The sequence below is a fragment of the Bufo gargarizans genome, chromosome 10 (assembly GCF_014858855.1).
Source record: "Bufo gargarizans isolate SCDJY-AF-19 chromosome 10, ASM1485885v1, whole genome shotgun sequence".
Taxonomy (NCBI): Eukaryota; Metazoa; Chordata; class Amphibia; order Anura; family Bufonidae; genus Bufo; species Bufo gargarizans.
The window spans coordinates 51,793,322-51,818,800 of NC_058089.1; the positions used below are offsets into that span (position 1 = coordinate 51,793,322).

Sequence of the window (25,479 nt, forward strand, 5' to 3'; positions counted from 1 at the left end):
TCAAGTGTCGCATTGCATAAAATGTCCTTCAACCTTCTTATCGCATGACGCACAGGGTTGCCATCCGTCCAGAAATTTCTGGTCAGTCCGTAAAAATAGGTGACTTTTTTTCCTATGTCCATGAAAAAAAATTGATGTGTCCGTGATTTTTATGAGGCTGGTGGTTCTGGACTAGATTTTTTGATGGTAATTACCATCATTTTACAGCTTTTATAGAGTTTTTATCAGTATATTGAGCTATAGACATGCAATTCTTTTCTTCCATAATCTTTACCATTCATTATAGTTTTCCAATTTGTCCATAAAAAATGGTTGGCTGTCCGTGATTTTGAGATAAGTTGTCCAGAAAAAATAAAAATTCTGATTGGCAACCCTAGTGACGCCTATCGCCCCCTTAGCCAAACCCTGGGGATTCGAGCACAATATTTCAGTAAATAAATGTATGTTCACACAGGGCAGATTTGTTGGACATATCCTATTGATTCGAATAGGGCTTGCAGAAACCCATGCACATGCTGCAGAAAATAAAACATTTAGATGCAGTTTATTTCTATTTTAGTCCAAGTCAGACGGATGGAAAAGGAAGGAAAAGTAGGAAGGAAAGACATATCTCTTCCTCATTACTTTGGATCCACTCTTGGCTTGGCTTAAAAAAAAACAATTTATAGGAAAACTGCATGTGTGAATCGAGCTCTATAGTGGGAGGTGGTATCCGTTTTTTCAATCAGATATTGACTGACTGGAAGTGAACTGAACTGTAGTTACTGCCACATAGAAGAGACGGATAAACCGTTACATGGTGTTAATACGGCTGATTTATCCCACTGAATATTTAGTTTTATTTTCATGTTTGGAAATCAATGTATAAAATAATTTCTCTGTCCGATTTTTATTCCGTTTTTGAGACTTGATTGTATTTACCAGATGCAAAGCTTTTGGGTGATGTACAAAACAGACCCTGACTGAACTGATGTATATATTTAGCCACCTCCATCTAAGGGGCTGTGAGGGGTCCAACAAATGATGTGAACTCCGTCTATCTTGTCTATCATTCATTCCTGCTCTATATCTCTTTATCTATCTCATATCTATGTATTTATATATCATCTATCTATCATTCATTTCAACTTTCTATCTACCTCATATCTATGACCTATCTATCTATCTATCTATCTATCTATCTATCTATCCCATATTTATCTATTTTATGCACTTATATAGCGCTGCTATATTCCGCAGCGCTTTACAGACATCCAACTGTCCCCAACGGGTCTCACAATCTAAGGTCCCTATCAGTATGTCTTTGGAGTGTGGGAGGAAACCGGAGAACCCGGAGGAAACCCATGCAAACACAGGGAGAACATACAAACTCCATGCAGATGTTGTCCTTGGCCGTATTCGAACCTAGGACCCAAGCTAACCACTGAGCCACCGTAATTTATGATCTATCTATCTATCTATCTATCTATCTATCTATCTATCTATTGTATATGTTTTGTTAAACCCCATTCGTTAACATTGTTGTGGAATTTCAATGCAGATTTGGCAAATAAGATTCTAGAACAAATATACGATGTATGGACTTATCCTTTATCCTTTCTTTCAAGTCAGTGCTTCATAGGAAAACATAATGCATCATGTCAGCCAAACCCAAACTTCCTCCACCTGTAGACGGCTGTTTTGGGGTTCTTGCCCTGTGTCAGTGCAGGGCAGGGGGCTGGTTTGCTGGTTGATATGGCTTAGAGGAAGCCTGGGGGGGTCAGGCCCAGAGGTCTCCATACACCTGCTCGGTCTCTGCAATGAGAAACATTAGCCCCAACCTGGATAACAGCTGTCACCATATCACCATCATCTCCTAACTTACTCATGTTACATCGGTAATGTCTTTATGTTGCAGGTTACAGTACAGTGGCTTTTGATGGCACCCCAAGTTACGGTCATACTCCATCTCACCATACGCCACAATTCACTAACCACTCATTCAAACATGAAGACCCCATCAGCCAACAAACCTCCCTAGGTAAGTGCCTTGTATATATCTGTGCATAGTGTAATGTGTCATTGTGTTACCATATTACAGCAATTAGCAGTACATTTATTCCTTTCTATATATTCTTGTTATTACACTGTAATTTATAGATGTTCCCAGAACTGACCCTTGTACAGATGTAGCAGAGCTAAATGTGTCACTTTCTGATTAGGGACAGTGTCATTGTGCATATGTATGGCTTTCTGTGTGCAGTAGTCATTCCTGCAGCCATCGTTTAAATCACAGGTAACAAATGCGACTTCTCCCCTAGTTGGGCAGAATAACAGATGCATCTTCGCTGAATGATGGTATGTGAGATAGGGGAGACAGCACAATACACGGCCGAGAATCTCTGCTAAGCCAAGCTTGTCTGAATACACACAGTGATGTCCACAGCTTTGTGTAATATCCCAGCAGCCGGCATGTGGCCCTTCAGCTGCCGACAGGAGTTTACATAAAACACAACCTATTAATCATTTACAGAATCTTTCTTCTATTTATATCTTTGCATTTCATCTACTTGTTACCACTTATCATCTGCAATGTTATGCCGCCCTTTGTATCTATCTATCTATCTATCTATCTATCTATCTATCTATCTATCTATCTATCTAATACAACTCCCACCATGCTCTGCTGTAGACTGATAGCTGTAGGTAGTCTGGGCATGCTGGGAGTTGTAGTTTTGCAACAGCTGGAGAGCCGCAGGTTGGCCATCCCTGATCTAATATCTATCTTTCTATATCTATCTATCTAATATTTATGCCTACAATTAATCAACTATCAAACTCATCCATTCAATAATCAAGCAATCATGTTTTATTTTCTTAAAGTACCTTACTACCATGTCTCTCTTTCTTTCTTTCAATTTTTCTTTTTTTTTTTATAATTGTATATGTATTAAAGAATGAAGAAAAGACAAAGCATATTCACAACAGATCTATGCACATTAGTACAAGACATGAGGCACAACATACGAAGCACCAAATTCACAGTAACCTAGGCAGTAATAACATTCAGTAATATTCCACAAGTTAAAGAGGAATGTCAATCATTAATATATCAATAAAGCGCACAGATGAAAAAAAAAAAAAAAATACTGCGTCTATCTTTAATTAGTCCATTATAGGACCACTGAATAATAACAGGACAAGGGTAACGACAAGAACAAAGACACAAAAAGGGGGGGGGGGGGTCAATTTTTCTTTTTTTATTCTTTTGTTCTCTCTCTCTTTTGTTTTTTCTCTTAACAATCCACCGCACTCCATTTTCAACTTGATGAGGCAGATAAGTGAGTTAGCTGCCAATGTTACCAATGCCAGTCACCTATAGTATATACATTTTCCATGTAATATCTCTCTAACATTATCTTACATCTAAACAGATATCCATCACCTACCCAACAATAAATAGAAAATTGGGATGATCTATCTGTTTATGTGTCCGTCAATTATCAAACTCATTGATCTATAATGACCTATAAATCAATCAATACGCTAAAACCTTCCTCCCTCTTCTCCCTCCCTCTCCTAACTTTCTTTCTTTCTTTTTCCTCCTTTCCTCAATATGGCTTTCTAATATTCTGTAAAATTGACACTTTATTCTCAGTATGGTAGTGCAGAATGTCAGTTATCTACTGTATAGTATGTCTATGTATTCTCTATATATGTCCATGTATCTATCTATCTATCATCTATCTATCATCTATCTATTTATCTATCTATCATCTATCTATTTATCTAATCTATCAAGAAAGTAAGATGAGTTCATGTTTATAGGAAGAGATGATGCAAATGAGTTTTTAGCAAGCTCTGCCTCTAAAGCCACCAGATGTAGGATAGCTACTGTGTGATCTAATTCGACCTAGGTCCACCATTGACTTATAGGGTAGCTGCCTTACATCTGGTGGCATGGGGACTTTGCCAAGAGCTCCTATGTATCCCTTTCTTCCCAGAATTCCAGAGGGGCATGTACAGCCTTTAATTAAAGGGAACCTGTCACCAGTTTTATTGTGTCCTAACTAAGGGCAACATAAATAAGTGACTGATTATCTTAGCAAAATGCTGGGTCACTTTCTTTAATTTACCCAGTCAATCTGCCAACATCTTGTATTGAAAAGCTCCAGCTGATAATGATGAGTCATGAATATTCATGAGCTCCTGAGTCTCCCCGCCCACCTGCTGCTGATTGACATTTTTTTTCCATATGAATCAGCAGCAGGTGGGCGGGGGAGTGGCTATAGCTCTGAATTATAAAAACGCTGAACTCACTGACATCACGCTGGACTCAAATCATCTCATTAGCATGTGGCATGTGGTATCTTTGTGTGTATATTATGAGGTAACCATCTGTCGCACCAGTAAGTGAATACATCTAAGGTACTTTTTAGTAGTTAATGATTGTATGTAATTAGTTAGATTATAATCAAATATCCACATGACAGGTTCCCTTTAAGTCTCCTCACACCGACTGGGCATAAGGAGATGTAGTATCCTCCAAATTCTGTTTATAGAGAGATGTTCTAATCTTTTGTAGATAGTTCTCTAAGATGCAAACAAAAGGCAATCAGGTTTACATGTGGATTTTGTAAGAAGACAGAGGGGTAATGGATGTAGATGATGATGGGCGACATGTCGGGGTGATGTTTGCTGATTGGATGTGATTTCCCTGCAGGAGACCAGCAGTACTCAGTGCCTCCTCCAGTGTATGGCTGCCATACCCCTACTGACAGCTGCACGGGCAGCCAGGCCCTCCTGCTCAGATCTCCATACAACAGGTAGGTTGTCAGATGTCTGATGACTGGGGTCATGTATCAGTAATGATTGTATGAAGCATGTTTAATACTAAAGTCTCTGAATTATTACAATATTGATGAACATGTCATTGGAGAGTCCTCTATATGTATGACAGCTCTAGCCACTGTGCATGTAAGCGACAGTACATGTGTTCACGCATACGTCAGCATGGACTTTGGGATTTTTGGTATTGGAGAGAATATGGAGTAATGCATGGATAATGATGGCAGGTGAACAGTTCACCATATTTTATGGCATAGTAACCCCACCTAAAGTGGTTGCACAAGATTAGGAAAGAATAATTTATTTTCAAAACTACGCCACCCTTGTTTACAGGCTGTGCCTGGTATTGCAGTTCAGTCTCATTTACTTGGATAGGACTAAGCCACAATACTACAAGAAAATTTAGACAAGCACATTCATACATTTATAGTCGCGGATGCACATCCATAAAGCTAGGATGCAAAAAGCAAACAAAAAAAGGTACGGCGGCACAACATCTCACATACAAACAATAAAACTGGGAAATAGGGATTATTCTAATATAAAGTGGTATTATACCTACTATAAATGAAAAAAATAGAAGCTCCAATACTAGACTTAGTCTATAGACAAAAGGGGCGCTGTTTCGAATCTCTTGCAAAAAAAAATAAAAAATGGGTCTTGCATTGAAAGTAAATCCATTGATGTTTTACAAGACATTTCATACAGAACGTGTCTCAAATACAGGAGGATTTTGACGGTGAACACATTGGGGCAGATTTACTAGTAATGTGTATAATATAGATGGCATAAACTTAGACTAGCAGTCTAAAGAGGCAGCAAATATATCACAGGCTGGAGGATAAAGTTGGTGTGCGGCTAGACACTTTTGTCTAACTTTGTAGAACCTATTAGTTGGCTTACTTTGCAAAGAATTTTGTCTCAAAATTTTGGAACATAGTGGCTCATCTTAAAGAGCATCCATCAGCATGATTAACCTTATTAAACCAGTCATAGAGCCTTGTAGGTTTAATAAGGATGACTACAACAAGCCCTTTCTCTCTGAAATCAGCATTACTGTTGCTAAGAAATTCAGTTTTTTTGTTGTAGGTGCTCAGAGCACTGAGGAGCTGGCCTAGCTCCTCGGAGCATTGCTTTGCCTCTGCCTCTCCCTGTCACCACTCCTTCTAGGAGATTGATAAGGCCAGGCCTCCTTGCTGTGCCAATGCCTGACCCTGAAATCTCTCGCATGCACTGGCACTGTAAAGACCTCTTGCCTTTGTCCCCATCCTAAGATCTTCATTGTACTCAGGCCGACGGTACTGCAACAGGTGAATGCGTGAGATTTTAGGGCTAGGCATGGCTTTGTCAATCTCACTGGGAGAGCAGGTGACAATGGGGAGAGGTAGTAGTAAAGCAGTGCTCCGAGCGGCTAGGCCAGCCCCTTGGTGCTGCTAGAACCTAATTTACTAAAAATAAGAATCTCTCTTCATCAGTAATACTGATTGCTCATTTTAGTCCCCATGATCAACCCTACTGGGCAGTATGCCTGGTTTTATGATTATGGTGAAAGAAGGGTGTCCGGATTTAGGGCTCAACCCGGATGTAAGCTCCCCTTCGCTCCATTATCAGGTACGGGCGGAGCATCGGAGCATTTCCTTGCTCCGATGCTCCCCTTGCCTTGCGCTGCATCGCGCAGGGCAGGGGGTGTTTGTTGTGAGCCAGTGACGTACCCGGCTTCACATGAGTATGCTAGGCGGACACTTCTGCCTAGACGGGAGCCTGGTGACATCACCGGCACAAATGGAAGGTGTATAGCGTTGTTCTGGATGGTTTTAGAGGCGGGTACTAATGATACAACTATTTGTAAATACAGTGCACATTTCAAATACAATGTTTCAGGATTTAATAATGCATTCATGTAAAATATTTTCTGATGCAATAACGCTTGTTCACACTGCTGTGAAATGTATTTCAATATGTTAAATAAGAGATTGCTGTAGCTAGACTCTTCCAGTATGAGGACTAAGGTGCCTCAGGTGTTTTTAGAGACTAGCATTGGCCGTGGTGCTGCTGCCTCTGTAGTCGTCAGTGACAGTAGGAACAACCTATAATTATAGGATAGTTAGATCTCACATGAGCAATACGGATTGTGTCAGGATCTGTTCAGGTAAAAACTGATGGTTTTGCAGACAAGTTCAATCGTTTTTTTCTTCAGTGATTTTATCCGGACGCATGTGAATAAAAACTGAAGAATAACAATCTTCATTTCCCAGCAACCATCAGTGAAAAATGCATCTTCCGTTGTTCATGCGAGCCCCATTCACCTCTTTGGGTCCAGAACAGCGTGAAAAACTCACAATATAGAACATGCTGCGTTTTTTTCCCTAAACACAAAGATGATGCATGTACAATGACGCTCATGTGCACAGAACCTTTGAAATGAATGGATCAGGATTCAGTCTGGACGCTGTCTGTTCACAACACGCATCGCATGTGCAGATTGTGTCATCAACAACAATATAGCTAGATATCTGGAAAGGAGATGAATATGGTGAATGAGCCTGAATACGTGTAAGAAAGTTGCAGGTGATGACTATATTGTAATAGGTTAAAGTGGTCGGAAGGTGATCCGCTTTAACATAATAAAGTCCTTTGGCTGGGCCCACGTCTGGTTGTAGCGCTGAAAGTAAATAATTTTGCTGCAGTAGTAAGTCCTGTTGACTCTTGACCACTTGTCATTGTGCTCCCAGGGCTGTCCCTCTCTCAGTTATAGAGGATAATATTCTATACTCATAACATGATGATGAAACGTGAGGTTGTGACCATAGTGGAGTTACAGTACGTTACAGTCCTCACCTCGCTAAGTAGAAAAGTTCTTCCCATAGGCTCAGTTCCCAGAACTCTTGCTTGTGATTGTAATTGCAGTTGTAATTCCCCCCCCACTTAAGTCAATGGATTTAAAATATGAGTCGTGGAGCCATGAAAAAAACCAAACAAACATAATTACACAATTCTGAGACAAAAAGTCGGAATTTTAACTTTTGGACTTTTTTTTACTCAAAGTTTACTAAAAAAAAAGTGACTTAAAGTGGACCCATCACCTCCCCCGACGTGTCTGCTTTAATAACTGCTTTAATTCCCTGTATAATTACAATTCTGCAGCCTCTATTTTTATGATTCTTTGATATGCTGTTCTTCTATTAGTCTAGAATGAATTGCTAGCAGTTTGCACTAAAATGTCCAGATGGGTGTTACCAGCTGAAGGCGTACAGTCTGACACTGTCCAATCAGTGCTGACACCCCCAACTGGTAACACCCAGATGGACTTTTATTGCAGACTGCTGGCAATTCATTTATACACTTCTGGCAGGAATAATAAAGGAATGACACAACAGCAGCAGCAGCAGCAGCAGCAGCGTAAGAGTCATAAGAATAGATGCTCCAGAATTATTACATGGAGAATGCAAGAAATTACTAAAACAGACATTTAAGGAAACCCTCTTTAATGTACAATTCTGACAGAATTTGTCATTTTCGTTTTTTTCTTAACTCGGCTCCAGGAATCTTATGTAAAAAGATTCTGAGGTAGAAAGTTTTAATTCTAAAATAAAAAAGTCAAAATGCTGAAAAAAAGGTAGAATTCTCAGACTGAAAGTAAAATTCTAAAATAAGGAGTCAAAAAAACAAGAAAAAAAGATATAAAGTCGGGATTCTAACTTTTTATCTCAGAATGATGATTTCTATCTAAAAATTTAACAATTCTTTTCAATTGCCCTTATTCCCCTTCATATTCAGTACAACGTACAATATCCATGAGATAACCCTAGCATGGTCCATAAAAAACAAAAAAACTAAACAAAAACAATTACTAGAAATTCCATCTACTTCAATGGATTTTTTCCAATGTAAAAACCATAATAATTAAAGAGGAGCGGCTTTTTCTAACGGCGATAGTTGTCACATGTCTGTGCCTTCCTCACGTACGGTAATCCACAATTTTTAATTGTCCACTTGGACTGTAGAGGACTTTGCTATGTTTGCTGGTCAATTTCAGTTTCACCAGATATTATTAAAAAGCTTTTCATCATAATTAACCTTGAAGAATTTCCACCTTTTCTTGTAAGTGCAGAAAAAGATATAGTGCAGGTTCAAGACACACTTAAAGTATCACATTCCCTTTCCTAACATTTTCGGCAGTGAATAGGAAATCATTTCTCAACTCTGGGTGAACTTGGATACAGTCCTGTATCACTCTGATAAGACTTGTCTGGTGACTGGTACAAACTGCACCGTAGAACCAGTGGGGAAAATGAAGTCATATTTCCCCTAGGATGACTCCAGATCCAATAAATATTGATGCGTTCTACCTTGGCATGGAATCTGTTCCTATATGTTTTCTCTTTAGTAGCTCTAACACCTAGAAGGAAATAGCATTTGCTAATTTCTTTTTTCAATAATTTCACTTCCATTATGCCTTAGAATGGACAAAATATTTCAGATTCTTGGAAACATTCTTCTGTGCTCTTTGCTGATCTCTGGTGTTTGGTGCATCTTATATGACCTGCTAAAAACAGTGGGGGCAGGGAGGTGACAACTAGCTTTAGTACAAAATCTGGCTCATTCGGCTGCTTTCTTAAAGGGGTGTTCTATCGATCCAATGCCATTGCCATGCCAGGGTCCTCGCTGCTCTCTACTTTGGGCTCCTGATTTGACACATAGGAAATGTCTGGAAGCACCCTCTCAGTCAATCACTGGTGCTCCACCTAAGCCCAGGACAGAAGGGTCATGTTCTTTTATTTTTAAAATCTTCTTTAATGTATTTTTTAAGTTCTATGATACAATCATAAATACAGAAGAGATAAAACACAACATACAGATAATACATCAATATCAGGAACTTGCAAAACCCCTTTAATTATAGAAGTTCATTGGGTAAAAACTATAAAGAAAAGCATTACATGGTGCCCATTGAGACCACTGGGCATCTTAAGTATCACATGGGTGCCAGGAGTTGGACAAATAACCCTTAGCACCCATGTGGTACCACAGTAAACTTTGTGTGTTCACCAAGGACCACCATCAGCTGTGACTAGATGTAAAGTTTAAGATCATCATCGTCAGTGGTCATTGTTTTATTCGTTTCTAAAAAAGTTGGAGATCCTTATTTGAGGACTTTCTTGCCTCCCTATATTTACCGCCTCCTCCCTCACCTCTTAGACTCCCTTAAAAACAGATCAGGGTCCTCTCAGCTCCTGTGCCCCATACTAGATGCCATATCCCAGGTAGCTATGCCTATGATGGATGCATGTGGTCCTCCAGAGTAAGACCCATTCTTTCCATTGGCTCTCCACTCTGGCTAATTGAGGTGGTCCTGATAAGGGGCACCCCCATATTACCTCCGTATGTCCTAATAGCCCATAGGAACAGCCGTTGCCTAAACCACACAGCCATTTATTAAAAACCTTCATCGATTCCATATGTTTCAAAAATGTTGAGCAGACTTTATTTCCGAGGTAATTCCAGACCTATTACTTCAAGTGGATGCACAGATAAATTAAAACATCCACTTAAAGTAATGTCAGGGATTACATATGTTATCATAGTACCAGTGCTCACTGGAGGAAATGGTGGTCTGTAAACATGAGTAGATGTCTTTGAGGGGTTTTCTTACAAAACAGATTTATAGCATATCCACAGGATCCCTTGGTACTGCCTGTACTGGGTACCAATAATAATATGGGGCACATGAAACTATGGAGGCTGAAAACAGCCAAACTACAACACTGGCTTAAAGGGAATCTGTCAGAAGTTCTTACCTCTGAAAACTGATGGCGCTATATACAATAGCTGATGTGTGAGCAGCATAACATATCAGAGGCAACGGCCCTGCGGCTTCTTTCCTTCTTTTAATCCCCCTAGCACCCAGACTACAAGTTCCCGGTAGGTCCAAGCCGCACGACCATCTCCCCAGCTTTCAATGCTCTCCCTGTCATCTGTATAGCGCTGTCTGCAGTTTTGCTGGGTGCACATTACTCACAGAATCCCTTCACTACATTATGGGGCATGTTTACCAGACCCCCATGCCAGTTTTCTGGCATAAAAAAAGTAGCATATTTTGGTGTGAGCTACACTTGCTCAAAAACTGGCACCTTTTAAAGGGTTTGTACCATATTTCTCACTTTTTAAATAAGTGGGCAGGAGTGGGTGGTATGGGTAGGGCGTAGGCACCCCTAGCGCATTTTTCAGCAATTACACTAGCGCCTCCCCTTGTGGTACATCTGATACCAAGGGGTTTTCAGGATTACTATGACAGATAGGCTCACGCAGTTGCTTCCTCATGTACTTCTTCCCCATGCTTTCTTTTTAAATCTGGACTCTCCTGACCCGTTTTCACCATGTAAACCAATTCCTCTGGTCTGCTTCCCTCCTGTATGTAGCACTTCCAACCAAACCCATGATGCACTTCTCCTTCCTCTGCCACAGCTCCAGCTCCGCCCCTAACAACGCCCAGCTAGTTACATAGACACTCCCCTATCACTGCCCCTAACAACGCCCAGCTATTTTATAGCTCCTCCCACCCAGCTAGTTACATAGACACTCCCCTATTACTGCCCTTAACAACGCCCAGCTAGTATATAGCTCCTCCCACCCAGCTAGTTACATAGACACTCCCCTATCACTGCCCCTTACAATGCCCAGCTAGTATATAGCTCCTCCCACCCAGCTAGTTACATAGACACTCCCCTATCACTGCCCCTAACAACACCCAGCTAGTTTATAGCTCCTCCCACCCAGCTAGTTACATAGACACTCCCCTATCACAGCCCCTAACAACACCCAGCTAGTTTATAGCTTCTCCCACCCATCTAGTTACATAGACACTCCACTATCACAGCCCCTAACAACGCCCAGCTAGTTTATAGCTCCTCCCACCCAGCTAGTTACATAGACACTCCCCTATCACTGCCCCTAACAACACCCAGCTAGTTTAGAGCTCCTCCCACCCAGCTAGTTACATAGACACTCCCCTATCACAGCCTCTAACAACACCCAGCTAGTTTATAGCTCCTCCCACTCAGCTTGTTACATAGACACTCCCCTATCACTGCCCCTAACAACACCCAGCTAGTTTATAGCTCCTCCCACCCAGCTAGTTACATAGACAGTCACTGCCCTGCCCATCGACATAATATCACAGGAAATAAGAGCTGCATGGACATGTGACCACAGCCCAGAGCAGAAGATAGGAGCAATAAAGGTAAAATAAATACATTACAAAATTACAACTTCCTTCATAAAAGTGGAAACCCCCTTTAAGGCTGGCATTAAACCGCTGATTTCAGTAACTGTGTTTACAATACTTTCATAGGAAGGAGAATATTGAGTAGAACATTGTAGCAAAATTTGACAAATGTGTTATAGATATTAGTCACTAACGTTTATTTGTCCTGTCGTTATTACTTTATATATCATTAGATTATTAATTCATGAATTAATTACTTATGATTAGTAGTAGGACTTTTTTTGGCCAAGTGTTGCGCTATCTATACCCTTAGCTTGCAGCTGTTGAACCTAGCCCATCGCAGGCCCCTCTGGCAGCGAACAAGCCATCCCAGCTACATGAGTCACACTTCCAGGGCTTGCAGAATGGGGGAGTCGCAGTGTAGATTAAAGCTTCATCCACTGCAGGGGTCAAGAACTCGTCATCCTTACCCTGCTGGCCAAGACAAACTCAGAATGATCTACTACTGAGTTCCTTTAAAGTTCCTCTTTTTCACTTGGACTTGGTTTCCTTTTATTTGTCTCCAAAGTGCATCAATCCAATTCAATCTTTCGACGCATTTAGCGGTAGAGAAGAAATGTACTTCCAATGGTCTGATATAAGATTATTTTTAGACAGCGCTGAATGGAAACTATTTTTTTTAATACAATAACATAAAGTAGTAAGATGTGGAAGGAAGAAGACTGATAGTTGATCTTGGGTTACCAGTGTCATTGGCTGGAGCATTGGCTGGGTCCCTTGGGCCCACGAGAGGAAATGATTCTGAGGGCCCACCCTCTGTGTATACAGGACCTTAAGGGCACTGATTTGTTACGGGTCCATTACTGTCAGAGCTTGGGCCCAGTGGAGGAACCTCTGGTACTCTGGTAGGCCAGTTCGACCGTGGGGTGGAGCCCTCCATGAGCCCATGGCTGTGTCTGAATTTGGGTTATTGTTAACCACCTCAATTATGTACAGATTCTCCAATGAGTCCTCACCATGTTCCTACTGATTGTCCTCAAACATCCCATTGAGGATGGGTACAAGGTGCCTTCAAGGCTAGATCATAGAGGTCAAACAGGACTTGTACTCCACCACCTTAGATGTCTAGACATGCACAGCATATCTACAGGAGGACAGTGGACACCCATTCTCACAAGAGGTGGGGTCCCCAAGGTGGAACACCTGTCTTATATTTATGTCATGCTTTGTGGATATACAATAAATGTCTATTGTATGAAAATCCTACAATATTGATACTATACAAGGTAATGGCGGAGGGTGTGTAGGACTTTTAAGATTTTTTTTGTTTGCATCAATATCCTTTAAACTAATCATTCATAAAGGGAGCTCCTGTAGTCGATTACCTCACTTCTGGTATTTCACAAGGGAGCACCCCCTATTGTTTTTGACTTCATAAAGGGAGCTGGAATTTTGTAAAGTATTTAATTTACCTTTATTGCATCTATCTTCTGTTCTGTCCATGCAGCTCCTTATTATTGCCTGTGATGTCATGTCCATGGCCGGGGCAGTCATTCTATGTAAATAGCTGGGTGGAAGGAGCTATAAACCATCTGGACGTTGTTATGGGCAGTGATAAGGGAGTGTCTATGTAACTAGCTGGGTGGGAGGAGCTATGAGCTAGCTGGGTGTTAGGGGTGGTGATAGGGGAGTGTCTATGTAACTAGCTGAGTGGGAGGAGTTATAGATTAGCTGGGTGTTGTTAGGGGCAGTGATAGGGGAGTGTCTATGTAACTAGCTGGGTGGGAGGAGCTATGAACTAGCTGGGTGTTAGGGGTGGTGATAGGGGAGTGTCTATGTAACTAGCTGGGTGGGAGGAGTTATAGATTAGTTGGACGTTGTTAGGGGCAGTGATAGGGGAGTGTCTATGTAACTAGCTGGGTGGGAGGAGCTATGAACTAGCTGGGTGTTAGGGGTGGTGATAGGGGAGTGTCTATGTAACTAGCTGGGTGGGAGGAGTTATAAATCTAGCTGGGCGTGGTTAGGGGCGGTGCTGGAGTTGTGGCAGAGAAAGGAGAAGTGCATCATGGGTTTGGTTGGATACAGCAACAGGAGGTGCTACAAACATGATGGAAACAAACCAGAGGGATTGATTTAAATGGGGAAAATTAGTCCAAATAAAAAAATAAAACATGTACATGAACATAAGTTACATAATTACATGGGCAGATCTGACCCAGAAAGGTTTATATCTCTTGAAATTAACTTTTTGTTCCACAAACGCTCATAGATGGTTCCAATTATTAGAATCAAGCTTTAATTAAAATGGATGACCATGATGCTCCAGAGAACCATCAACGCCATATACATGTATAAAATCTATCTATCTATCTATCTATCTATCTATCATCAATAATTTATTTATTTGTCTATCATATCCATCCACCCATGAGACTATTAACAAGACACTAGATTAGTGAAATATGGGCAGCAATGTGTAGCTTTAGATGCTAATGGTTTCTGCAGGTTTATATAGCAGTCACCCTTCCAGCTTTGACTTATACGTGTTCCATTCAGAGTCATCATTTGGTTCCAAATTTACAGAACAACACAAATCACTTCATTTATTTCTGTCTATTATTTTCCAAGATGATCCCAGATAATTGTACTGTTTAACAATGGGTAGCCCAGATCTCCCATTTCATATCAGGCAGTATAGTAAAACTGTCGTCACCTTTACACTGCTGGAGGGTTTCACTTGTCAGGAGCCCAGAACATTCCAAACATTAACTCTCCATGTGCTCCCTAATTTCCACAATCGTATAGCCAGCTACCATATGTGAAGAATAACAATAATTTTCCCTAAATAAAAAAATTATTGTTTCAGTTCTAATCTATCTATCTATCTATCTATCTATCTATCTATCTATCTCTCTATATCTATCTATCTATCTATCTATCTATCTATCTATCTATCTATCTATCTATCTATCATCTATTCTATCTCTATTATGTATCAGAATAAAATAGTATCATGCCATTCAAAATATATTTTAAAATATATCTATATCTACCTATCTCCTGTAATATCTATCTATCTATCTATCTATCTATCTATCTATCTATCTATCTATCCATCCATCCTTTAACTCTATCATTACAATCACTAGCAAAATATTCAAACCCCAATTTAACACATTAGTATGGCTTTCCAATGACACCTACAATCACGGTTTTAGACATTATCTTCTAATGCAAACCAGTATGTTCTTAAATAAAACTCACAATTTATGATTTGTCAGAAAATTTTCTTAAATAAAACGGTGAAAATGCTGCATAAGTATTCAACCCCTGTGTCATGAAAGCTCCAAGCATCCAGGTCAGACACAAAATGGTTAATTACATTGACCCTATGTCACGTTCGGGTGTGGGAGGGAAACACCACACCGAACATAGGAGGGAAGGGGGAAACAGGGAATACGGCCTGGAAACTAGGGAAAGGAGATGGACACCTCCTAGTAAAACCCTAATCAAAGTCCTGACTAACTACCAGTATGAACAGACTCTAGAGGTAGGTGAGTTCATACACAGGAATACCTAGTGTCCTAACTCACCCTCTAGGACCCTGGTACTAATGTCAGGATTGAGATAACCTGTTCCTCCAAAAGGAAGGATGAACAGGAGTCTTCCTCGCGCCTTAAAGGGATTCTGTCACCTCGTTTTAGGTTATAGAGATGCGGACATGCACGGCTAGATCGCCGCTAGCATGTCCGCAATATACCTGTACTATAGGGCTGTGTGCTTTTATTGTGCTTAAAAAATGATTTTATATATATGTAAATGACCCTGGTAAGGAGCCCAAGGGGCTGCACTAACCTTCTTGGTGCCCAGCACCGCCCCCCTGTGAAGGAGCCCAGCGCCGACTGCGTCCTCCGAATCTCCTCCAAGCTCACAGTTAGATCGCCGTAATCTCCTGATGCGAGAGCTCGCGCATGCGCAGTGCCGGTATTGTGTTCCTTCCCTGTGCTGGCATCAGCCTCAGGGAAGGAACTGCGCATGCGCGAGATTACGGCGATCTAACTGTGAGCTTGGAGGAGATTCGGAGGACGCAGGCGGCGCTGGGCTCCTTCACAGGGGGGCGTGGCTGGGCACAAAGAAGGTTAGTGCAGGCCCTTGGGCTACTTACCAGGGTCATTTACATATCTATAAAATCATTTTTTAAGCACAATAAAAGCACACAGCCGTATAGGACAAGTATATTGCAGACATGCTCTATAACCTAAAACCAGGTGACAGAATTCCCCACTAAAGTCTTTTTTTTTTTTTGGCTTCTTATAATCCCTATACTGCGATATATCAATCTATAATGCTATTACTCATTTTGGTTCAGTAGTTAATTTAAAAAACGGACTTTTATAATATGCAAATTACCTGTCTACCAGCAAGTAGGGCGGCTACTTGCTGGTAGCAGCCGCATCCTCCTTTCATAAAGACGCCCCCTCCTCATGTTGATTGACAGGGCCAGCGAACGCGCTCGTCCTCTGCTGGCTCTGTCTGCATTCAAAATCTGGCGCCTGCACCGTACCTGTCTTCAGTCGGCGCAGGCGCACTGAGAGGAGGACGCTTGTTCGGCCGCTCCTTCCTCAGTGCGCCTGCGCCGGGTGTAGATGTGACGTCATCGGCGCAGGCGCATTGAGGATAGAGCGAGCGTCCCCCTCTCAGTGCGCCTGCGCCGACTGAAGACAGGTACGGTGCAGGCGCCAGATTTTGAATGCAGACAGAGCCAGCAGAGGACGAGCGCGTTCGCTGGCCCTGTCAATCAACATGAGGAAGGGGGGTCTTTATGAAAGGAGGATGCGGCTGCTACCAGCAAGTAGCCGCCCTATATGCTGGTAGACAGGTAATTTGCATATTATAAAAGTCAGTTTTTTGAATTAACTACTGAACCAAAATGAGTAATAGGATTATAGATTGATATATCGCAGTATAGGGATTATAAGTAGCCAAAAGAAAAAAAAGACTTTAGTGGGGTTACAGAAGCCCTTTAATACAAATGACAGGGAAATGCAGCACACAAAATAACCCAAATAAAATACAAAAGGGAAAGAAAACACTTAACTTCAGGTGGCTATGGCGGCATCAGGAACTCAGTCGAGATCCACACACCAGCTATCCACAACTCAAACTGAAGCTATAAACCACATAGCATAGTGGGGAAAAACAACTATAAATAGAGAAGGTTAAATGACCGCAATAGCCACACGTTGGGAATAGAAGATGTGGCAAGCACCGAAACAACACCGACGTCATTTGATCCAAGCAGAAAACATGTCAGATCAAACCACGTGTTGCCAGTCTCACTGATCTCCTGTCACCTGTCACTGACACCCTGATGTGCCATTTACACTTAGCATATGTGGGTGCAATCAGACATTCTCGGGGGATCAGGCTCGCACCTCATGGGGGCCCAATTTATAACACAATAGGGAGCCCCAGCTGTAATGGGTTACTGGGGTGTATTCATTTTTGGCTTATATCAGAAATTGTGATAGGACCTGTGTTTTTAATGATACCAGCAGAGCTTCTATATGACAGGACCCTCAGTATAATCTCCTCTGGTGGTCCCAGTGTACCCTATGGAAATACCAGTGAAAACCGCTACGTGCCCAACTTTATGTCTCATTACTGGTCCTTCCCCTATTTAAAGGGCAATTACCAATTAAGCAGAATCTGTGTGTGCTACTTTGGTGGTTCACGTCCAGTATAACACAGTGATAGGCGACACATATAGATTAATGACAAACTGGAAAAAAAATGACATGACTTGTTGAAAAGTGCAGAACATGAAGAAAGAAGAAACATTTCAAGTTAATAATGACATGTCAGCCCGGTGCGGGTTTTAGAAGAAACTCCTGAGCTGGTATTTCTAATAAAAAAAACTGGTCTTGAAGATATTAATTACACTCTGCTACAGGAAGAATTTGTGGAATTGCTAAATGTAATGGTACAGACCAGCACGAGACGATGGGGAAACTGCAGGAGAGCCGCTCATTTAAGAATTGATATGAAGGATATTGTATGAGCTCAATGCCAGGCCGAGTGGTGTAAGCTGGCCAAACACACTATATATAGCCTATAATGGGTATATCAAGGCATGTTACTAAACCAGAAGGCCGAGGATATATTTCAAGTCAAATGTTAGTAGTACGGTATATCATGGTAGCAGGCTCATTACTAGCCTATATAATGACTCTTGTAGTTGCCCGGTATTCACATTGCAGTGACCCATTCCATGCACAAGTGTGTAAACACTCAGTTCCCGTCTGAAACACGTATACGATCCATGGATTCCCTCCAGAGTTAAAATATTTTAAGTAATGTATTTACACTGTCTGTTTAATAATAACCAAATAACCGGTGAGTTCTCTTGTCATTAATTGGAGAAAAGGGGGAGACAGATCCTACAAGGAATTCCAAGAATTTTCAAATAAACACAAAGTTACGTCCATAACTTGTTACTGCTTTTTAAATGAATTATTTCATGTCTTCAATATACCGATGATGAAAAAAAAAACCTACGTTAACATTTCTGGTCATCTTTTTATTTATTTATATTTATTTATTACTTTTACTTTACTACTATGTATTATTTTATTTATATACTTTTTATTTTCCAGCTGCATGAAACATAAAAAAAAAATTAACAATGTAACTACTGATGATAATGAAAGACTGACTTTTAGAGTATCACACATGTATCAAGGCTAAAATGTAAAATATTTACAGACATGATACATTGTGTGGACCAGTACATAAAAAATTATATTTGTGTTTCCATAATAAAAAAAAATATATAGCAAACAAGTATCAGCAAATCAAATCACGCAAACATAGAGTCAATTTTTTTTTGAATTTGTATAAGATGAGCCTCACAAATGGGCCTCTGCTTTGGCTCCGGCTTCTGGTTTTATGAGATTCCAGAATATCTTGCTTTAAGGTAATGATGCTCTTGGAGGGTGGAGGGTGTTACTGATTTTCCTTACAAAGATCCAGCACCATCCTCAAGGTGAAACAGTACCACCCAAGAGCCCTACCCAGCCATAAAGCACCCTGCTGTCTACTAACGATGGTTTGGTCAAATATCTTAGTCTTCATTCAAGTTTTATTTTTTTTTTTAAGGGGTTGTCCGGGTTCAGAGCTGAACCCGGACATTCCTCCATTTTCACCCAGGCAGCCCCCCTGACTTGAGCATCAGAGCAGGTAATGCTCAGATGCTCTCCTTTGCCCTGTGCTAAATTGCGCAGGGCAAAGGCATTTTTTGGAGATCCGGTGATGTACCGGGCTCTCCATGGGGCTGCCAGGAAGCCCGGTGACATCACCGACACTGATGGGCGGGATTTAGAGCTACCCTAGCCAGTAAAACGGCTAGGGCAGCGCTAAAGCCCACCCATCAGAGCCAGTGACATCACCGAACACACTGCTGGGCGGAAGCTTCTGCCCGGCAGTGTGTTATGATAAACAAAAGAGCCTGTGCCCTGCGCGATCTAGCGCAGGGCAAAGGAGCGAATTGAAGCATGAGATGGTCTGATGCTAACCTCAGGGGGGCTGCCTGGGTGAAAATAAGGGTATGTCCGGATTCAGCTCTGAACCTGGACAACCCCTTTAAAGGTCCAGACATTGAGTTGCTTCTTCCTTCTGAAATTGGAGGACTATTTAACATTATCAGTTACCTGTTATGCAGTTTTTGGAATATAGTAACATGGCATCTTAATAATGCTTGTAGCTGTATAACCTGCTGTTAGAATGGGCCCTCAGTATGTGATCTGTGGCAGGGCCACTGTACACCCACCAGTCAACAGGAAGAAGAGGCTGCAGTGTTTGATGGAATACCTGATGCAACAGAGATCCGGTCCATGCGGCCATATTTGGTACTGCCGCTCAGTGCTAGCTCAACCCAATTCAAATGAATGGATCTGAGCTGCAGTACCAAACACAGCGACATGGATGTAAGTAAAGCCGACCCTTTTTTCTCTTGATTGGTGGGAATTAGGGGCACAAGTAACAACATACCACCATGCACCGAAGAATCCCTCGCCCTACCTAATACACAAGTACCAACATGCCACCATGCACCAAAGGATCCTTAGCTCTACCCAATACACAAGTAACAACATACCACCCTGCACCGAAGAATCCCTCGCCCTACCTAATACACAAGTACCAACATGCCACCATGCACCAAAGGATCCTTAGCTCTACCCAATACACAAGTACCAACATGCCACCATGCACCAAAGGATCCTTAGCTCTACCCAATACACAAGTAACAACATACCACCCTGCACCGAAGAATCCCTCGCCCTACCTAATACACAAGTACCAACATACCACCATGCACCAAAGGATCCTTTGCTCTACCTAATACACAAGTAGCAACATGCCACCATGCACCAAAGGATCCTTTGCTCTACCTAACACACAAGTAACAACATGCCACCATGCACCCAAGGATCCAATTGCCCTACCTAACACACAAGTAACAACATACCACCATGCACCCAAGGATCCAATCACCCTACCTAACGCTCCCCACTTTACAGGTCCAAGTTTTCAGTGAATGGACAGGGTTACAGAGGGAGTTGGTGGGCACCAGTGGGGGTGGATGGACACACAAGGAGCAAATATGTCTCAGGATATTATTTGTCTGTACAGTAACCAGTGTCTCTTGTGTTGGGGTTTTTCCAGTGATAACCTATACCAGATGACCTCACAGCTGGAATGTATGACATGGAATCAGATGAACCTGGGTACATCACTGAAGAGGTAGGACTCTTCATAGTTTTTTCCCTCTTTGCAGAAATTGTAGAAACCTGTCCAACAACTGAGCTGCAATACCTAACACAGCCTAAGGACAAGGGTGGTGCTGTGCCCAGGATAGTCAGGATAGTCATTTGGCATCAATGTTCTTTTTTAATGGGGTCTCATTGTCTATGAAAGTATAAGAGACCCGGTGAGGACAGGGACTAGTGTGATGACAGTCTCTTGTACAGGGCTGTGGTGTATGCTGGTGCTATATAAATGAATAAAACAAATTAAATTAACAAAACTAAAAATACAGCCATGTCATGAGATTAAACCTAAAAATCCTGAGGCTGAAAACCCAGACAGAGCTAATAGTTTGCCTAGCTGTACAGAACTATGAAACCAGCAGAGCCAAATCCCATGTAGCATCTAGAGCAGGGGGACTCAACTACATTTTGTAAAGGTCCAGAAAGAAAAGTGTTAAAGAGCCTTTGTCAGCATGATCAACTTTGTTAAACCAGGCATATTGCCTGGTAGGGTTGATCATGCTGATTAAAACTAGGCCTTTCTTTTGTCTGTATGTTATACAGCTGCAGAGATATATATTTATTTTATTCATATGCAAATGAACAATTGGAGCACCAGGCGACCGGGCTGAATACTTGGAGCATTGCTTTTGTAACACCTCTGTGCTCTATGCACTTCCCCAGGGCTAGCCATCAGCATGCTGAGGGTGGAGCAGTGTCCAAACATCTACTTATCATATACAGTACTTATTATAGCCTTACCATGGAGATGTCCCAGGTTCAAATCCCAGGAGACAGAATTCTAGAATTTTTTTCTTCAGATATTTATTTTCTCTCCTTCATTTAACACATAAGAAAAGACTATAGTCTTACTATATTGAGAATAGAGGTTTTCTTTGCTTAGAAAGTTAAGCTCTTTAAATAAGGGTTAACATTGATAACAGTAAGGAAAAGGAAAATACACATCACCCGTACATACTACATGGTAAAACACTGGGTAACACTGACATGGAAAAGGACCTAGGAATTTTAGTGGACAGCAAACTAAGCTGTAGAAACCAGTGTCAGGCAGCTTCTGCCAAGGCCAATAAGATTATGGGGTGCATCAAAAGATGCCCGTGATGAGAACATAGTCCTACCACTTTACAAATCACTGGTCAGAACACACATGGAGTACTGTGTACAGTTCTGGGCTCCTGTGAACAAGGCAGACATAGCAGAGCTGGAGAGGGTACAGAGGAGGGCAACTAAAGTAATAACTGGAATGTGTGGACTACAGTACCCTGAAAGATTATCAAAATTAGGGTTATTCACTTTAGAAAAAAGACGACTGAGGGGAGATTTAATTACTATGTATAAATATATCAGGGGTCAGTACAGAGATCTATCCCATCAGCTATTTATCCCCAGGACTGTGACTGTGACGAGGGGACATCCTCTGCGTCTGGAGGAAAGCAGGTTTGTACACAAACATAGAAGAGGGTTCTTTACGGTAGGAGCAGTGAGACTATGGAACTCTCTGCCTGAGGAGGTGGTGATGGTGAACTCACTAAAAGAGTCCAAGAGGGGCCTGGATGTATTTCTGGAGTGTAATAATATTACAGGCTATAGCTACTAGAGAGGGGTCGTTGATCCAGGGAGTTATTCTGATTGCCTGATTGGAGTCGGGAAGGAATTTTTTCCCCCTAAAGTGATGAAAATTGGCTTCTACCTCTTGAGGGGTTTTGTCTTCTTCTAGATCAACTTTGCAGGATGACAGGCCGAACTGGATGGACAGATGTCTTTTATTAGCCTACCGTTAGGTGGAGGTCCGAGCTAAACACAGATGAGGGTTTTAATGAGGCACATGGGGTTAAAATGAGGTCCACAAGGATCCTAATGAGAGACACATATGGTTACATACTATTATTGTGAGGTATACTGTATGTGCTTACAAATTGAATAAACCCACTATAATAGTAATTAATATGATGTATCTCCCATTAGTACCCACAATGTGCCTACTGCGAGGTACATGGGGACATTAAAGGGTTTGTCCAATTATAAATTTGGCCCATGCTATTAATGCTGTAGAACCGTTCACCGTTCTCTGCACTGCCGATCCGATCCTCCTCCACTATTTGTATACAAGGCCGCAGCGGTGATGGGCAGGTATACAGCAGTGTGTCCACTCCTATGTTTGGTAGCAGCAAAAATTCAGTTTTACTTTCAATAATTCTTCTTAAGGACTTCAAGGAGGAAATGCACCAACCTTGACCAATATCTGAACTCTAGACATAAAGGATGAAGATGGGAATCTATCTGTAAGGAATGGCTTAATGCATAGAGCACAATAGAAATAATAGAGAGCGTCCGCTCTATAATTAATGAAACACAGCCCATCTGAAAGTTCACAGGCCATTAGCAACCAAAAATATCTGACCTGAGCATGTTTTCGGGCTGAAGGAAAAGAATCTGTATGGATGATGTACAGCCCTGCAGGAAAAGATGAAAGCTCTTGTTCTTTTCTTTAAGTCCAGAGCTACAGAATCTGTGGAAAATCAGCCCTAGACATGGCCTCATCTTCACGATATAGAGCCAACATTTTTATCTGTCTTTGTTTGGCTGAGAGTTAAAATGCACCGTTCAGACCGTCTGGTATCAGAGGCCATAAACATAAGCCTCATGCATCTGTGATATAGACTTTCCAAAATTCCCCTTCCTCTTTTTTACTACATTATACAGTCTTTCTTTATGATATTTTGGATTACTCTACATGTAATTAGAATATTTTTTTCTTTTTTTTTTTATTATGGATCACGCAGCATGTTCAATGACTCCTCTCTTATAAAGGTCTCGTGAGGTGGGTTACGTGGTTACTTTTGGTCCTGGGTTTACAGTGCAGCCAAGTAGCTGAGGGCACAACTCTTACCCTTGGGGATTCCACCTGGCAATGGATAGCTCCCGTGACCAGTGGAGGCATGTCCATCTATGTAACTATAAGGGAGATCTTGGTAGGACTCCAGAAAGTGTTCCAGATATTTGATGATCGTCAGGAAAGTTGTAAAAAAAAAAAAAAAATGAGCCTGGCTCACCTGTTCAATCCCTTGCTCTACAATAAAAGTTCTTCTGTATGTTCTACAATGCTATCTAATATATCTAGAATTATAAGTCATAATCAGTTTCTTGGATTTTGTCATGTCTGGTAGATAGGGACGATCTCTTGGATATTCCAAGACTCTGGATATGTTTCTTAGAAGACACAGAGTCGCTAATTGACTTTTCTTTTTGGAAATCCTGTTATCCCACCATTTTCTCATTGTGTCATGTTGGCAAATTGCTGTAGGATCTCTCTCATCTGCCAAAAATTCAAAGGCAAACACTATAGCAAACACAGCCATAGGAGTTTCTTTGTTGATCTATGTTGAGAAAGGTATGTTTCAGAGGGTCTTATGCCACTTTGACCATAGATGTTATTGATCTGCTCATGGACAGATGATGTCAGAAAACTGGTCTTGCTGTGTGCCACCAAGATTTAACCATTTCAGAAGCATGTTGTGATCTAGTATTTTCTGTTCTCATCATAGTGGATTTGTTTAGACTTCTTAGTATGCTATAGTGGGGAGCTAGAACAGCAGCGGTTATCAAAGTCCTAAAACTGAATTTAGGAGATCCTGGACCTGCTCCTCAGGATGGATAAGTGTTCTGGAGACAGGTTGTTTATGTTTAGCTGCCTCTGGGAATCAGACATCATGACTTCTAATGATGTCCTCATGATGATAATGAATTCCCTAAAACTTGTGTTACCAAGAAAGAATTATGGTCTAATGCAGCTTTTTGTTTCCTGGTGGGAATGTCTCATGGTCAGGCTCCATGGAGATGGGACTTCTGTTTTTATGGTTCAGCATCGGAGCTTTACCAGAAGTCTTTACAACATCTTCCTTGGGCTCACTCCTTTCATGTCTAACATTTAAGGGTTTACGTTCTTCTTTTCAAGATGTAAAGAGAACAAGACGCTACAATGCTGCAAGTTCTTATACTGGAAGTGTTTTCATGATGGCTATTTTGTTTGTTCTTCAGTCTTACTTTAGCAGTTGGTAAATTTTGGACATTAAACAGCATCTCAGGAAAGCTTAAAGGGTTGTCTGCTTTTGCTATATTGATGGCCTATCCTCAGGACAGGTCATCAATATCAGATTAGCGACATCCTTCACCGATCAGCTGTTTAAAGAAACCGTAGTGCTGGTACGAGCGTTGCCTTCTACCCATTGTTTACCTGCTCTCCGTCTACATTGCATTGTCATTTTGTACATTTTGGCATATAGGGTTGCCAGTTTAGACAACTGTTTGTTACTCCAACCTATCCGTACCGATCCTGTCAATATAGGCTAATCCCATAGAAGCAGAATTTACACTCAAGGTTGGAATCACACATGCAGTTTTTGGTGCACTTTTTCTTGAGCCAAAGCCAAAGGTGGATTCCAAGGGGATGGGAAACATAAAGGAAGGACTTCTACCGCTTCCTGTTAGATCAGCTTCTGGCTTTGGCTCAAAAACTGCTTCTAAATCTGCCACAAAAAGGGCAAGTGTGTTTCCAGCCGTAGAGGTAGCAGAAGGAGTATCCCATCCTGTTCAAATGTG

The 25,479-nt window shown here is 41.4% G+C and overlaps 1 protein-coding gene across 3 annotated transcripts in view; it reads left to right on the forward strand.

The window, feature by feature from the left end:
* WT1 (WT1 transcription factor) overlaps positions 1–25,479 on the forward strand; it is a 41,013-nt gene that overhangs the window by 4,930 nt on the left and 10,604 nt on the right. For 2 of the 3 annotated variants that reach the window (XM_044270892.1, XM_044270893.1), the window contains exons 2-4: positions 1,898–2,020; positions 4,703–4,805; positions 20,777–20,854. In XM_044270892.1, the coding sequence (XP_044126827.1) occupies positions 1,898–2,020; positions 4,703–4,805; positions 20,777–20,854 (304 nt within the window). The remainder of the gene's footprint in view (positions 1–1,897; positions 2,021–4,702; positions 4,806–20,776; positions 20,855–25,479) is intronic. The other variant, XM_044270894.1, reaches the window with a different exon arrangement.